We start from the raw sequence: 17,903 nt of genomic DNA on the forward strand, positions 1-17,903 counted from the left end.
AAGAGATTTTGTTTTGTGGATTTTTTAAAAAAATGTTTCTTTACTTAGAGTGAATTGTTTCATCTGGGGACAGAGGGAAGTGTTTCTAAAATGGCCAAATGTTGAGAGATGATATCTGCAATCTAATGGCCATAAGATACGCTGTGCATTTAAGAGTGATGGATTTAAAATGTGACCAATTAAAATGACATAATTCTGGGGAAAAAAATGCATAATGGACGTCAGCAATATCGCCATACTCAACAACTTAACAACCGTGATAATAAATGTTAATGCAATTTATTCACATAGCGCCTTTTCCAGAGCTTCGTACAACAAAATGAAAAGGAGAGGAGAGCTGATCAGTCATTGTCTTCATCGTCATCAACACCCACATTACATGTCTAACTATCACGTTACACTTCAATCATTTTGCATGTTGTTTTTTTTTTGTGGCTTTTTTCCCCTTCTTTATCTCCCCAATTTTGCCTGGCCAATTACCCTGTTTTCCGAGCTGTCCCGGTCGCTGTTTCACCTCTGCCGATTCCGCGGAGAGCTGCAGACTACCACATGCCTCCTCCGATACACGTGGAGTCGCCAGCTGCTTCTTTTCACCTGACAGTGAGGTGTTTCACCAGGGGGATGTAGCACGTGGGAGGATCACGCTATTCTCCCCAGTTCCCCCTCCCCCCGAACAGTTGCCCTGACTGACCAGAGGAGGCGCTAGTGCATCGACCAGGACGCATACTCACAGACACGGCCAATTGTGTCTGAAGGGACGCCCGAGTAAGGCGGAGGCAACACAGGGAGTTACTAAGCAATGGGATATACAGCTACGCTACCCGGATACCCCATTTTGCCTGTTTTAAAAACCTTTAAGCATTCATAAAATTAATTCCGAAACTTGCATTGCTGTTGCGGTAATGTGGAGACAGCAGGCCATGTTGGCAAAGTAGGCTACATCCAACATTACATTACATTACATCACAGTCATTTAGCCAACACTTTTATCCAAAGCAACTTACAATAAGTGCATTCGATGTAGGAAATCAGGAGAACTACTAGTCATCAGAGGCCATAAGTGCATCTTCTCTATAAACAAGCACCTATGAGCAAAACCAGTGCTAAAGTAAAAGCGTAAGAAAGAGATTGTTTTTTTATAAATGAATGAATACAATAAGTGCTAAGAGCAAGTAACGGTAGTAGTTCTTGAAGAGGTGAGTTGTAATCATTTTATTATGTACTTGTGAACCGTTTCTCACATTGTCCAACGTTGGCGACAGTGTGAGAAATGGTTCACAAGTACATTTAACATACACTAATACAGTTAACAATTAATACCATGATGCAAGTGAAGAGAGAGGTATAACATGTATGACAAACCGACATGTACAGTGGTGTGAAAAAGTGTTTGCCCCCTTCCTGATTTCTTATTTTTTTGCATGTTTGTCACACTTAAATGTTTCAGATCATCAAACAAATTTAAATATTAGACAAAGATAACACAAGTAAACACAAAATGCAGTTTTTAAATGAAGGTTTTTATTATTAAGGGAAAAAAAATCCAAAGCTATATGGCCCTGTGTGAAAAAGTGATTGCCCCCTAAACCTAATAACTGGTTGGGCCACCCTTAGCAGCAACAACTGCAATCAAGCGTTTGCGATAACTGGCAATGAGTCTTTCACAGCGCTGTGGAGGAATTTTGGCCCACTCATCTTTGCAGAATTGTTGTAATTCAGCCACATTGGAGGGTTTTCGAGCATGAACCGCCTTTTTAAGGTCATGCCACAGCATCTCAATCGGATTCAGGTCAGGACTTTGACTTGGCCACTCCAAAGTCTTCATTTTGTTTTTCTTAAGCCATTCAGAGGTGGACTTGCTGGTGTGTTTTGGATCATTGTCCTGCTGCAGAACCCAAGTGCGCTTCAGCTTGAGGTCACGAACAGATGGCCGGACATTCTCCTTCAGCATTTTTTGGTAGACAGCAGAATTCATGGTTCCATTTACCACAGCAAGTCTTCCAGGTCCTGAAGCAGCAAAACAGCCCCAGACCATCACACTACCACCACCATATTTTACTGTTGGTATGATGTTCCTTTTCTGAAATGTTGTGTTACATTTACGCCAGATGTAATGGGACACACACCTTCCAAAAAGTTCAACTTTTGTCTCGTCGGTCCACAGAGTATTTTCCCAAAAGTCTTGGGGATCATCAAGATGTTTTCTGGCAAAACTGAGATGAGCCTTTATGTTCTTTTTGCTCAGCAGTGGTTTTCGTCTTGGAACTCTGCCATGCAGGCCATTTTCCCCCAGTCTCTTTCTTATGGTGGAGTCAGGAACACTGACCTTAACTAAGGCAAGTGAGGCCTGCAGTTCTTTGGATGTTGTTGTGGGGTCTTTTGTAACCTCTTGGATGAGTCGTCGCTGCGCTCTTGGGGTAATTTTGGTTGGCCGGCCACTCCTGGGAAGGTTCAGCACTGTTCCATGTTTTCGCCATTTGTGGATAATGGCTCTCACTGTGGTTCGCTGGAGTCCCAAAGCTTTAGAAATGGCTTTATAACCTTTTCCCAGACTGATAGATTTCAATTACTTTGTATCTCATTTGTTCCTGAATTTCTTTGGATCGCAGCATGATGTCTAGCTTTTGAGGATCTTTTGGTCTACTTCACTTTGTCAGGCAGGTCCTATTTAAGTGATTTCTTGATTGAGAAGAGGTGTGGCAGTAATCAGGCCTGGGTATGGCTAGAGAAATTGAACTCAGCTTTCCAAAGATGTGATAAACAACACTTAATTTGTTTTAACGGGGGGGGGGGGGGGCAATCACTTTTTCACACAGGGCCATGTAGGTTTGGATTTTTCTTTTCCCTTAATAATAAAAACCTTCATTAAACTGCATTTTGTGTTTACTTGCGTTATCTTTGTCTAATATTTAAATTTGTTTGATGATCTGAAACATTTAAGTGTGACAAACATGCAAAAAAATAAGAAGTCAGGAAGGGGGCAAACACTTTTTCACACCACTGTAAGTCAGTCTGTACATGGGCTGATATGGCCACTGTATTATTCTTTTGGAAGTGCATGCTAGTTGATCACTCAGATAACTTGAGACTTGTAATGAAATCCTGAATCAATGTGTCATGCAAAAAAAAAAAAAAACTAAAAAAACAACCCTGTGACTGATTTTGAATGGCCTTTTTCTCAGTTCCCGTTTTGATTTCCTAATCTTTTTTTTTCTTAATATGTCTGCCATGAATCATCTATATTAGTGTATTGCAGCACTAAACCATCCACTCAGCTCCCCCCACAATCCCTTGTCAGCTGCCTGCAACAAATAAAAATCTGGATGTCATCAAATCTAATCAAGATAAATGGCATTAAGACAAAGGTCATGGTTGTGGCTTCCAAGGCACTGCTCCGGAAGGCTGGAGATCTTCTCCTCGACGTAGATGGATGCCCCATCTGCCCTTCCTCGAAGCCTGCAGCCTGGGTGTCATTCTGGACTCCACTCCTCTCATGGCCTGGCAGCCTGTCCATGGTGTCTCCCCGCCTGCTGCCCAATGACTGCTAGGATAGGCTCCAGCATCCCTGCCCCCCCCCCCCCCATTCCAGTCACACCAAATACATCACTAAATCTGCTTTCTTTCACCTCAAAAATATCTCCAGACTCTGGCCATCAGTCTCAGACTCTGTGGCAGGGACCCTCATCCATGCCTTTATCACCTCCCATCTGGATTATTGCAATGGAGTCCTGTCTGGGGTACCCCGCAAAGCTCTGGACAGGCTTCAGTATGTGCAGAGCTCAGCTGCCAGGGTTCTCACCCAGACCAAGCCCTGGCAGCACATCATCCCCCACCCTCATCCATTTTCACCTGGTCCCGGTCAAGTCCCTGAGTTCCTACAAAATGCTCCTCCTCACCTACAAATCCCTCCATGCCCTTGCCCCCAGTACCTTTCAGACCTCCTCCACCCCTATATTCCATCCCTGTATCTGTAGTTCACAGACACGGGCCTGCTTTCCATCCCCCACACCAGCCTGTGGACTGTTGGGGACAGAGCCAGTGTGGCAGCCCCCACATTTGGAAGTCTTTCCCGGCAGAGATCTGAAATGCTACTTCTTTGGACACTTTTAAAAACACTCCTGAAAACTCACCTGTTCACCAAGGCCTTTGGTCTCTAGTCATTACTATCGTCCCCGGCAATCTATGCTATTTTTATTTTCTGTTCCTGTATTATTTGTTTTGTCTGCTCCACTATGTGTAAGGCATCCTTGGGTTCCTTGAAAGGGGCTATATAAATTCAAGTTATTGTTGTTTTTTTTATTTACTATTCATGAGGGAAAATAATTTAAAAGGTTATATTGATTTGGGATTATTCAACTTCATGAAGAGCAGGTGATCCTAATGTTTTTCATAAGGTCTATTGACTGACTTATACAGTTGTCCCCAAGGACACTCACATGCAGACACTCTGAATACTCTGTGTTTTCAAGTGTTTTCTCCCAAAATGAGTATTTTCTTATGGGGGTGATAATGATTTTTTTTTCAATATTTCTTGCTGTATTTCAGTGCTGTGATAATGTTTTTTTTTAACATGAGCTGAACATGAATTGGTAGAGAGAGGGAGAGCGAGAGAGTGAGTGTGAGTGTGAGTGTGTGTGTGTGTGTGTGTGTGTGCAGGATAATGGTGTGCAAGGACTATAAAACTAAAGACCTTTCCAAAAGGCAGAACTGAGCCTGACTGCAGCTACAGTACACAGATCAGTGGGGAAGATGCAGCATCTCTGCTGTGGGTGTCTGTGGGCGTTCAAAATTGAAAGGGGATATGAGGCCTGAAAAACCCAGAGCCTTTTGAGCACCCACTGCACATCTAAACACACACAGACAAATGCCATTACATTGGTATTTGTATTAGTATGAGATTGGATTCAACATTAGCTCCCGCATGCACTTCCATCTTGTTGTTGTTGTTGTTGATGTGTGTGTGTGTGTGTGTGTGTGTGTGTGTGTGTGTGTGTGTGTGTGTGTGTGTGTGTGTGTGTGTGTGTGTGTGTGTGTGTGTGTGTGTGTGTGTGTGTGTGTGTGTGTGTGTGCGTGTGTGCTCTTGCCGAAGCAACAGAATGCTCCATTGTTAAGGCAACACAGAGACTCTGTTATTGGCGAGACAGAGCAAGAGGGTGAGAGAGAGAGAGAGAGAGTATGTGAATTGAAAGGGCTACTAAGCTGAATGTTGGTCCGAGCCTGCAGAAAATAACAGCGAAATGGAAGTCAGCAGTAGCTAAACAGTTTCACAGAGTGTAGAATACATCAGGGATGCATACTCTTCATTCAGCTGCAGGCCTCATTGTATGGTCTAAAGTCGGTTCCTAATGCTAAGAAAACTAAATTCATGACTTTTTCCAGAGCTCGCTCCCAGAGCTTAGATAATGTTGGCATTCATACCACAGGAGGGGAATCGATTGAAAGATTATCATCCTTCTAGTACTTGGGGATTTGGGTGGATGACACGCTCTCTTTCAGAGTGCCTATTGAGAACCTTGTGAAGAGACTGAAGGTTAGCCTGGGTTTTTATTATTGAAATACGGCCTGTTTTAATTTAGCAGTTAGGAAAACACTTGTTCAGGCTATGTTTTTTTTTAAGTGTTTTAGACTATGGGGAGATTATTTACATGCATGCTGCCTCCTCTACACTTCATTGCCTAGATTCTGTCTCACAGTTTTCTACATTTTATATCCAACTCATTGAGCCTCATTCATCAATTGTACGTACGTACAAATTTGTTCTTACCCGCCCATGGAATTTTTTTTAGCGCTCCAGATGGTCTTACAGTCAGAAGCAAAGCCTGATGGTTATTTGTAATTCTTTCCCCCTGACATCTATTGTCTACCTCTTGCAATGAGCAATCACCCAGGCTCGCAAAGACATCAGTGTTGGCCAATTGGTGTCTAAATTCAGTAGGGTTGGGCGATTGTTTCTATCTTCATATCGTCCAATTGTGGCTACTCGAGATCGCTGATGGGTGGTCCGATCACCAGGGGGTGGCAGAAGTAGGAGGGGGTGGGAGGATTTACGTCACAGCACGCCAGTGAAATGCCAGCATGGATGCCAACATCATGTTCCCTTTAACATTATCTTATCTTTAATATCACAATCCAAATCATATCCATAACATTAACTACTCTTATGGAGCGCAGAGCAGAGTTTTGGTGAGTGGGCATATGGAGAATGGAGATGCGGGGTTTCAGATCCATGGAAAAGAGACAGCAAACTGGTTTATAACGAAAGATTTAAAATTCGCTTGTTACTCGTGCTGATTAATGGGGCTCAGCAGGCGGACATGCCACTCCACCAGAAACATCTCTAAATGCACAGTAGGGTGCAGATTGTAGAGATTATTTTTATAAAGTCTTAGTTCTGATTGTAGAAGGTGAGATCTGAAAGGGATTGGAGACTGCAAAGTGGTGACGGGGGAGAATGTAGCTAGGCAGCATCAGATGGTGGTCTGTATGACTCTGAAAACCAAGAAGAGGTAGAGAGTGAAGGCAGAGCCAAGGATCAAATGGTGGAAGTTGAAGAAGGAAGACTGTTATGTGGCGTTCAGGGAGGAGTTAAGACAGGCACTGGGTAGTAGTGAAGAGTTACCAGATGGCTGGGCAACTACTGCAGAAATAGTGAGGGACACAGCTAGGAAGGCACTTGGTGTGTCATCAGGACTGGAAGGAAGACAAAGAGACTTGGTGGTGGAATGACAAAATACAGCAAAGTATACAGGGGAAGAGGCTGGCAAAGAAGAAATGGGATAGTCAGGGAGATGAAGAAAGTAGACAGGAGTAAAAGGAGATGCAGTGTAAAGTGAAGAGAGAGGTGGCAAAGGAAAAGGCATATGGTGAATTGTATGAGAGGTTGGACACCAGGGTTCGAAATTCGTTGTTTTTAGGGCAAGGCAACTATGCCTTGAATGACGCCTAGTTTTACCAGGGCACCAAGGCAAATAGCCAGGGCACCAAAGGCAACTGAGAAATCCAAGTGAGGGGACACCTGAGGAGTGGAGAAGAAGTATACTGGTACCGATTTTCAAAAACAAGGGCGATGTGGAGAACTGTAGCAACTACAGAGGTATAAAGTTGATCAGCCACAGCATGAAGATATGGGAAAGAGTAATGGAAGCTAGGTTAAGAGAAGAGGTGATGATCAGCGAGCAGCAGTATGGCTTCATGCCACGAAAGAGCACCACATATGTGATGTTTGCTTTGAGAATGTTGATGGAGAAGTGGCGAGAAGGCCAGAAGGAGTTACATTGTGTCTTTGTAGAGATTTAGAGAAAGCATATGACGGTGCCGAGAGAGGAGGTGTGGTATTGTATGAGGAAGTCAGGAGTTGCAGAGAAGTATGTAAGAGTGGTGCAGGATATGTATGAGGGAGGTGTGGCAGTGGTGAGGTGTGTGGTTGGAGTGACAGATGGGTTCAAGGTGGAGGTGGGATTACATCAAGGATTGGCTCTGAGCCCTTTCTTGTTTGCAATGGTGATGGACAGGTTGACGGACAAGATCAGGCGGGAGTCTTCGTGGACTATGGTGTTCACGGATGACATTTTGATCTGTAGCAAGAGTAGGTTGCAGGTGGAGGGGAACCTGGAGAGGTGGAGGTATGCACTGGAGAGAAGAGGAAGGAAAGTCAGTAGGAGCAAGACAGAATACATATGCGTGAATGAGAGGGAGGACAGCAGAATGGTGAGGATGCAAGGAGTAGAGGTGATGAAGGCGTATGAGTTTAAATACTTGGGGTCAACTGTCCAAAGTAACGGGGAGTGCAGAAGAGAGGTGAAGAAGAAAGTGCAGGTAGGGTGGAGGTTGGTGGAGAAGTGTGTCAGAATGCATCTCTGTGTGTGTCAGAAAAAGCAGTGGTTTGGCCTGGATTCGCCTTGTCGCGGAAGTGGCGAGGCGTCTCCTTCGAGACTGCAGTATGAGGGTAGGTGTTTGGACTAAACAGGGATCGATTGGCCACTAAATTGGGAGAAAAAGGGAAAAATCAGAAATAAAATTTAAAAATAAATAAAAAAAAATGTTGCTTGTTCATAGGTTGTGTGTGTGCGTGTGTGGACATACAGAATTTTCCTCTTCATCCCCTGAAGCTGCAGTTTGCAAGTCACTCTCCAGTGGCCTTTGAACAGTGGACCGTGTTGAGTAATGCAAAGGGTTTGCTGTTTCTGACTTCCTCAATTCAAAAATAGGAACTATTTTTTTGATCGCAGATATGAAATTCATGCGGTCCTGTCTCTTGTGGTCTTCGACCTCTGAGTGGAAACACTCAACAGGAAATTGCACTTTTTTCGCTAAGCACATCTCTCTTCACACATACCCCCCCCCCCACACACACACACACAAGTGCTTGTTGTTTACTCAGATGCAAATTATGGAGGTTAACGCTTTGTAATCTGCACTTTGAAATAGCTAATATCATCAAAAAGGCAGTGCTTTTATATGAACTTCTGTGTTCTTAAAGACATTGTCTAGTGTGTAGGCAACTAATAATATAAGGATATAATATGACAAGTACAAACTATAGATTTGATGTTCAATCACGACTTTTAATCATTACCAAATGTTAGTGCTTACACAGATTTTATTAAATAAATGATCTTTAAAGGTACAATCCACATTTGATGCACACGGCAGCTGTCGTTTGGTCAGACTTTGTAAAAATATTGTTTGCTTTATTATTGAGAATTAGATAACCAGCCAGTGCTGCATAGCTTTCAATTCCTATTGAGGCTTTCAGTCTTCTCTATTTTTCAAACAAATACGCACTGTTGACCTGATGGTGAGCTATGTCATGCTTCTTGTTGTCAACAGGGCGCTTGTTGTGTTGCTGTCATCCACATAGCCACGGAGTTGCATTCTGGTATGGATTGTGCCTTTTAATGTGATTAAAGAGCGTTGGGCTATCAGGTTGCCAAATTCACATGAAGTCTTGGTCAAGGAGCTTGTCTTTGACTCTTAATGTTCTCCTAAGGAACAAAGGTCTTCTGAATACAAATGTATTTTGACCTTTGGAAATGAAAATCGCATCTATAGACAATAAGTGTAGCATGATAGCCGGCTGAGCAGAAGTAAAATTGGCCCTTTTGCAGCAGTCTTTGTGAGGCATACTCGTGGCATGAAATTCCCAAATTAGTCAGTAAATGAAGCTGGCCGCCAAACAAACATGCACATGTAGCGGATACTCTATGGGACAACATTACAAACAAATATCAGGCTAAATCAGTGGTGACCAATAATGTTATGAAGGGCCATGTATATGCAACCCCGACGCTACACCAGCTGACCTCAGTGACTAGTCCTCATCTGTCTGGGTGAAGGTGGGTTAATCGGTGAAGTCAGCTGGTGTAGTGTTGAGTTGCCCAATCTCAGTGTCCGCAGTCCGCACTAATGGTCTCATGGACTTTGAGATGCGTTCCCGCCCACTGAGTCCACGAAGGTTTTTAGAGCTGTCCCAGTGAAAAAAACAAGCGACTGTTTGAGCGCTGTCATGTGAACTTTTCAACGTCAATACGTATGCTGCTTATCAGCAGACTTTTCTGCGGGACTTGCCCACGTTTCATAGTGAGCTGGATGATGTGCAAGAAAACGGCTGTCCTGCCCCCACACAAACCAAACATGGATGGCACAGGAAAGACATCCAGAGGATCTATTATTGCTCAGAGATTATAGGTCTACTATTATAAATTCATTATAAGAAAAAAAACAAAAGTTGCCGCTCGCCCACTCTGCAAAGCAAGAGCCTGGATAATATTTTAATCGGCTAGTCGGCCTTGAAAGCCCCTCGGCTGGCCGTGTTGAAGTTAGAAACACAAGAAAGTAATTACATAAAGCCTTAAAGTGGCAATTGTTTGGTAGCTTGCATACTGGAGATGAAGCTTCCTGTGTTTTTCTCCAAGGCAGTGTGTGATGTCATGAAGGCATGTCCCATTCCTCCTTGTTTACCAGTTTGAGCCCTCACAACCTCCTGCAGCATTACAGCTGAGCGCGCATGTGATAGCAGTGAAGTCTGTGAGGGATCAGGCCTTTTAGTCTGGAGAGCAGACATTGAGATTGAGCCAAAGAAAACATGCATACACATTTCCCTCTGTGGCACAGGACGGGACACCACTGGGCTACGCATAACATCATTACAGCTGAAGGCAAACTTGTGCTGTACAAATGCAGCAAATAATATTACTTTTTTTTTTTTGAGGGGATTTTTTTCCCCTCTTTTTCTCCCCAATTGTACTTGGCCAATTACCCCACTCTTCTGAGCCATCCCGATCGCTGCTCCACCCGATCCAGGGAGGGCTGCAGACTACCACATGCCTCCTCCAATACACGTGGAGTTGCCAGCCGCTTCTTTCCACCTGACAGTGAGGAGTTTCACCAGGGGGACATAGCACATGGGAAGATCACGCTATTCTCCCCAGTTCCCCCTCCCCCCCAAACAGGCGCCCCGACCGACCAGAGGAGGCACTAGTGCAGCGACCAGGCCACATACCCACATCCAGCTTCCCACCCGCAGACACGGCCAATTGTGTCTGTAGGGACACCCGACCAAGTCGGAGGTGACACGGGGATTCGAACCAGCGATCCCCGTGTTGGTAGGCAATGGAATAGACCGCTACGCTACCTGTTACTATATTACATTTTCTATACTGTAGCTTCTATCACTGCAGTTAATCCCTCAGTTCTTGTTTCTTTTCTGCCATGTCAATCAAGCTTTGGGGATGCGGGAGACATTTTCAAATAGTTGTTTTTTGTGCCTTTGCTCTTCATTGATGATGGTCCTGGGCTGAAAAAGGATCCCAGTAAGAGAATATGCAAATACAGTTCACTTGAAGACGCTTCCACCGACCACTCACTCAAGCTTTTTGGAAAAATGCCAACTTTGGTGTATTTTTGCTAGCGCTGAAATGATTAGGCGGTCGACAGAAAATTAATCAATTGCAATTTTGATATTTGATTATCAAATCCACTGTGGCGACCCCTGGGAAACGGGGAACAAGCTGAAAGAAGAAGATTAATTGTTTGAGTCATTCATCAAGGGAAAATGCCAATCATTTATCGGGTGCAGTTATGTAAATGCTAAGATTTGCTTGGCTTCCTCTGATGTGTATCATTGTGAAATTTAAAACTCCAGGGTTTGTTTTACTTTGGCTGTTGGTCAGGCGGAGTTTGGACTCTAGAAACTTATGGTGGGCAATCATCAGGTTTTTTTAATCCATTAAATAAACAACTGATTAATTGAAAAAAATTAATTGATTAAGAAAATAATCGTTAGTTGCAGTCCTAATGTTAAATGTTTTCCTCACAGGGAAAACTTTAAACATCATGAGAACATTAAGACATATGAGGAGAGGTGCTCCTCAAAACTCTCCGTGTTTCAGCGCGTAACTTAAATGTGGACATTTTTGGTTTCTGTTCATTTTGTTGATTTTTAGTGAACACTAGATTGTCATAAATGTCACTTGATTTAAGGAATATACATGGTAATGTACTTGGTGTTTGTGGCACTGTGTTGCAAACAAGTGGCTTCCCCTGCATCTAAAATGTCCCCACTTTCAAAATCTGATCTTTTTTACATTTAGACTGAAAAATAACGCATTTCAGAATATCAATTCATATTTATAGTTTCTATACTCACTTCAGTTCTTCACAAATGGACTTAGTCTTGATTTTTACACCTCCCTAAATATTTGCTAAAATCGTTATGTTCAGGTGTTGGCCAATAGTTTTACAGTGGTACTGTTTTGTATGTTGTAGCGACCTACTTTAGGCAGGTTAGATAGTCACCATGTGGACCAGAGACTGTCCCTTTAAGACAGTGGGTTCAGGGGTTGGCAGGGGGCGTTGTGGGTAGAAACGAGGTTGAGGTTTTGATGATTGTGAACTGTTGGCATGAAGTTTGTTGTAGGAAATAAACAACCCCACGGCTGTGTGGTCAAAAGGAGACATGGTCTCGTCTCCTTTCTGCCATCCTCCACAATGTAATGTATGTATGTAACTATTTTGTATGATGTAAGAACTCCAAATTTATTAAAAACAACAAATTCTGCCAAGAAGAATGGGCAAAAATTACTCCAGAAGAATGGGCAAAGCTTACCCCAAGAGAATCATGGCCGTTATTGCAGCAAAAGGGTACCCTACAAAGTATTTATAAGTGGGGGTTGAGTACTCGTGCAGGCGTTATATTTTATTTTTTAATCTTTTTTTTTTTAAAAAGGTCAGTGAAACATAACTTATTTTGGCTTTGGGAACATGCTGTTAGAGCTTATAGGTTCACAAAAATAATATTGGTCAGCAACAGATGTGTGAGTACCTTTTATAATCCAGAAATTACAAATTAGTGATGTCTGTCAAGGGGGTTGAATACTTTTGCAAGGCACTGTAACTGTACTTGTGTCAGAGAGAGACAAAAACCTGACGGTAACTGATTGTTGGGCTGTTTCCTGATGGCCCAGTTGTGAATAAATAGTGTCTCAGAGATGCTCGTATGCCAAAACCTTCTTCAGGTGCAGAGTCAAAGAAATAAAATCAGATCCAGCAGTTAAGAATCTGTTAACCACTGAAAAACAAACATCCAGAGTCAGATGTAACTCATAATTAACCTACTTTTTTCCCCCATCTCCTCCCCTTTTCATCTGAAATTTGCTATTGTCAATTCCCAGTTCTCCTAATGCTCCACCATTACATGACCCTTATGGCGATTGGGGAGGGTGTAGACTTCCACATGCGTCCTCCCAACCAACACATGTGGAACCAGCTGACCGCTTCTTTTCACCCAGCAGATTCAGGTTTCTTTGAGGGACTCTTAACGCACGCGGAGGCTCACGCTACTTCCCCCAGGTCCACCTGCAGCTGTATTTGCTGTATTTGCATCACCTGTAGGCATCACTAAATGCAGTGGTGGGGCATCCCAGTGAGCACTAGACCAAATTTCAACATAGTGGCTTTGCATTAGCTCTTATCTAGCTCAGAGTATATTTGGCTAAATGTAGCCCACTGTTAGAATCAACTGTTAAATTGATAATTACATATTTGTGTGTTGCTCAAATGATTTTAACTGTCTAAGATACAAAATGCAAGTCTGTATATCGTGCTAGAATACTTTTAATTGCTTTTGTTTAGTGGTGGCCGTAAGAGATTTAGACGTCTGGTAGACTGTCACTTTTCAACCAAGTTTAGCCTGCTTCCAGCCTAGACAGTGCGTACCATTCAGACGTCTTTTAGGTGTTTTATCAGTGTAAAATTGCCTAGTGAGATGTCACCCCAGCCAACTCCCCACCCAGGAACATTCCCAGTTCTGCTCCCTGTAACACCTGGCCGAGCTGGGGGCAACACGGGTACAAACCACGAACCTGTCACCCAAGAGCCCCTTTTTGACACTTTTGTCACTTGTTTTCACGTTTCTTTAGCCCCGGTGATAGTTATGTTTAAATTGTAGGTACTGCATATACTATACTGCCTCTCAAAGCAAGAGTGTAGAACTGAGAGCAGCTCGCCTCTGGGTTATACTTATACTGAATGGGCTCATCTAATCGGAGCAGGGATGTCTGGTTTGTATGTGTTTTGAATTCAGGTATTCATTTTACTTTGTTCCAGTGTTGTATTTTTGTGCCTTTTTTAGAATCGTGAATACGGGCTCTACTGGGGGGGGGGGGTTAGGATGGGGTCAGCCCTATGTTCCCTCAGTCTTGTGGCTTAGCTATTGAATAGGTTAGCTATATCAGTTAATGTAAGCATTGGGTTAAGGTTAGGGTTAGGCAGAGGTTGAGGTTGAGGTTAAGTCAGGTTAAGGTAAGTTTGAGGTTAAGTTTAGGTAATTTCAACGAAAGAGGGCTGAGGGAACGTAGTCATGCTCTCGTCAGGACAATCAAATTGACCTAAGTGTCAAGAGGCCTTGGGGACACATACAGTGAGGAACTTCCTCTTTAGCAGAGAGAAGAATAAGCATGCCCCCTAATGTTGGACTTTATCACACATCATTCATATAAGCAGGGAGAAGAGAAATATAGACACACCAAAGGAAACAGACAGCGGTGACAGTCAGTGGACCGGATACGTGAAGACAGTAACCTTTTGTTTTCCAACTCCCTGGGAAATCTCCTGATTCAACACACAATAAGCAGTTCTTAACTTTAAGAACTGCTTATTATGACGCAGTAGATTGTAAATTGGATATTTTTTTTACTCTGGGAACAGGGTACTCTGGTATTGTATTGGGATGATATTGTCATATTTTGATACACAATTTTGTTGTTTAAATGAATGAAAACGAGAACCTAACATTTCTAACAAAATGAGGCCTGAAATATTCAATATTCAAAGAGAGTTTTATTTGAAAAGTAGTTTTGGTTTGATGGTATACTTTACATTACCAAACAGTTTAATGAACTCGTGTAGGCAGATATCGTGATATCCATCAATGTCGTGTAAAATTCTCTGATTACATGGTAATTATTTTTCCGTATTGATGAGCAATCCTAAGCATCAAGTCCAATATTGAGAAAAACATCTGGTTTGGAAAAATATGTATTTGTTTGGCACTTTGTAGAACAACTTCTCCTGCCGCTAATACTTCTCTTACAATCTCCTTTGTGTGTGTATATATATATATATATATATATATATATATATATATATATATATGGATATAGTATACCTTTTGACTGATATCTACTACTACTACTTTTTGCTGCTCCCATTAGGGGTCGCCACAACGGATCACCTGTTTCCATTTCTACCTGTCCTCTGCATCTTCCTCTGTCACACCAGCCACCTGCATACCTTTTGACTGATATGCAAAAAAAAAAAGATCAAAACCATGCAAAGAGGGTAGACGTCCTGCTTATTCTATTTTATTTTGTAGACATTTTAATTTACGGGAGTGAACGTTTAGATGGTAGTGTTATCTGCCTGACAGTCTCCTTCAGTCTTAGGATCATCATCAGTCAAGTTATTTTTCTCTTTTCCCCAGGTTGCATGTGCCATGATCTGAAGTCTGTCTGTGAGACACGGATTCGACCCAACGTACAGCACGCACACCAATGATGCCGCAGTCGGAGTTGTACACATCTGTGTGGAGCTGGCTGTCCATACTGCATCTGGAGCAGTACGCCGACGCTTTCCAGGATGCCGGGCTCACCACGTTCCAAGAGTGTCGAAATCTGACGGCGGAGTGGCTGGAGAGGATGGGAATCACCCTGCCGGGACATCAGAGACGCATCCTGGCCAGCCTTCACAAAACACACTACAACCCCACTGACATGCATGCTGTCATGCCACCCGACACGTGCCCTTCTGAGAGAGCTGAGGACCAAGAGCATGACCACGCCAAACAGCTGCAGAGCGAGAGACCTGTGCCTGTCCCAAAGGAAAGAGAGAGCTGCGTGGGGGTTGAGGGGAGAGAAAGACCTATACCCAGAGAGAGGGGGAAGCCAGTTCCCAAGGAGAGACTGGTTTCCAAGACGAAGGAAGGAAGTGAAGGGGGATTGGAGGGGAGGCCGGTTGCTAGACAACAACCAACAACACCCAGAGAGGGAAAAGGGGGAGAGCAGGACGGAGCGGTGGATGGAGAGCGAGAGAAGCCTGTGCCTAAAGAGAGGACTAAGTATCGCTCCGCTCCTAACATGAATTGTAGCCCCGACCTCCCCCTCGTGCTCCTTCCCCGTCCCTCCTCTGATAACCACTTACCCCCGATCCCCCCCCGGAGCACCCCCAACTGCCCCCCGCAACGCTTCACCCCCACCCTCAGCTCATCCTCCTCCCCCTCCTCCCCTGTTACCGTTTGTCCCTCCTTAAACCAGAGGTCCAGCCCCATCGCCAGCCCTGCCCTCACCCCAACACATGCCCCATTCCACCCTCTCAGCATCCCCTCCGCTCCCCCTCCTTACCCTCGGCCTGACACGCTGGCTCTCCCGCTCTCTGTCCAGCAGGGGACAAGTGAGGGAAGGATTAAAACTTCGCCCTCTTCCCCCACATCCTCTTTCTCCTCCTCTTCCTCTTCATCAGCCGAGCTCGGTGAGGACAAAGTTGCCCCGCCTCTCCCACCCAAACTAGGCACAGTACCTAAAGGCCCTCCACCTATTCCGCGGCGGGCACCTGTAAGGCCTGCGACTGTCGTGCCGTCGAACAGGTGAGAGGGTTTAGAATTGTACATTGAAATGTTGCCCATCAAGTCCCAAGGTTTTTTGTTTTCTTAATGGCTATTAATCTATAGAGTGCCACAACTTCTCTTTCAGGCTCAGCTGTGTGAATGCTGTCTGTATGGGTGTGAGGTCAAACAATAGCTTTGTTTACATGGACCCTGATATTCCACAAATAATCAGAATAAGAGCCCAATCAGCATAACAATGCCCCATGTAACCCCCTGAATCGGAAGAGACTGGCTTGATCAGAAGGAATTTCCATCATTGAGAGTGGTTGTGTAAACCTTTGATAATCCATTCAATCGGAAAATATTAGCGCGTAATAACCACGTAAATGCCTAATCCGTTCATTTCTCTCTGTTTGGAACAAATATATTATTTTGCCGCATGTTTGCCGCCCTGGTGGGGGCAACATGCACAGCTCCCTAATTTGTAGAGTACGATTGTGATTCGCATAAGTGGAACTGGAGTACTTTCGGGTCACTTCCTCTGGGACCATATACCCATCCATGAACGTGCATAATTTCATGAATGACCGTTGTGTCATTTGGAAATTTTGCTTCCGTTCCTGATCGATAAACTTGGTGAGAACAACCCCCCCCCCCCCACTCTTTGCTTCAGGCTCTCACCCACTGGCTCCTGGACTTTGGCAGAGGAAGGGGCCACCAAGTTTACTGTTCTTGATTAGCTGTAGAGGTCCTCTTGCACTCTTCCCCGGTTTGAAGATTGCAGGGGAAGTGTGTGCTGCTGAGATTGCTGCTTAATAAGAAAGAACAGCAGAAACGTAACTGTTGTTCCCAGGGCATGATGTGGATCCATCTTGAAAATTGTATTAACAGGCGGAACCACTTCTTCTTCTGTTGTCTGTGAATGTTCTCATTCATCCAGGTCATAGTTATCCAAAGGAATTGAATCAGGTGCAACTGGACTTGGTTATATATCCGTGAAGACGTTTCGCCTCTCATCCAAGAGGCGAAACGTGACTGGACCAAGCTAGTCCAGTCAGAAAGGCACGAACTGATGAAGCCTCTTGAATGAGAGGCGAAACGTCTTCACGGATATATAACCAAGTCCAGTTGCACTTGATTCAATTCCTTTGGATTCTTCTTCTGTTATATTTCTGGCAGATTAGACACTTCACAGCGGGTGGAACCACTTTACGCATGTAAAAAAAAAAAAGAAGTATATTCTGATTAAAAGCTTTGGGGCATGTAAACTCACATCTTATCTTATCACTTTATTTAGCATCCATGTAAACGGGTAAGTTGGACTCTATCCGAATGATTTCAGTCGGGTTGAAGAAATTGTCCATGTAACTGCAGCTACTGATGAATGTATCAGTAGGTGCAAGCTGTGTGGGTGCGAAGAAGCTTGAGCACTCTCAATATTTTTGCCTCCGTCCCCCAACCCCTGCCTCCAAAAATAAAGATAAATATGCTTAGCCAAAATAAATTGCTGAGGAGCCGAACATCTGTTAAGAACTGGAGGGAGATTAGTTGTGTTACCAGCCGGTTAAAGTGAGTCAACCTGACGCGTGTGATGAGAGATTTTAAAGATGACATGAAACGGCATTCAGAGCAAGAACGCCAGAGGCATTTTGAGCCGGGGACGCTGAAACTTTCAGTGGCTTTATGTCATACTAAATACTGTTTTTTTTTTTCTAAAATTAAACTGAATAGACTGGAAAACTTATCTCTACTTAACAACAATTAACCTTTACAGAATGTTTACTGACAAAATCACGGCTAAAGT

At 43.7% G+C, this 17,903-nt stretch overlaps 1 protein-coding gene across 4 annotated transcripts in view; it reads left to right on the forward strand.

The window, feature by feature from the left end:
- The window catches only part of LOC130115347 (arf-GAP with Rho-GAP domain, ANK repeat and PH domain-containing protein 1-like), a 101,430-nt gene that overhangs the window by 8,416 nt on the left and 75,111 nt on the right, over nt 1-17,903 (forward strand). For all 4 annotated transcript variants that reach the window (XR_008810485.1, XM_056282960.1, XM_056282962.1 and 1 more), the window contains one exon: nt 14,981-16,138. Coding sequence is in view for 3 of the 4 variants with exons in the window: in XM_056282960.1 (XP_056138935.1) it covers nt 15,051-16,138 (1,088 nt within the window). In the remaining variant the exon portion in view is untranslated. The remainder of the gene's footprint in view (nt 1-14,980; nt 16,139-17,903) is intronic.

This window comes from Lampris incognitus, chromosome 7 (genome assembly GCF_029633865.1).
Source record: "Lampris incognitus isolate fLamInc1 chromosome 7, fLamInc1.hap2, whole genome shotgun sequence".
Classification (NCBI taxonomy): Eukaryota; Metazoa; Chordata; class Actinopteri; order Lampriformes; family Lampridae; genus Lampris; species Lampris incognitus.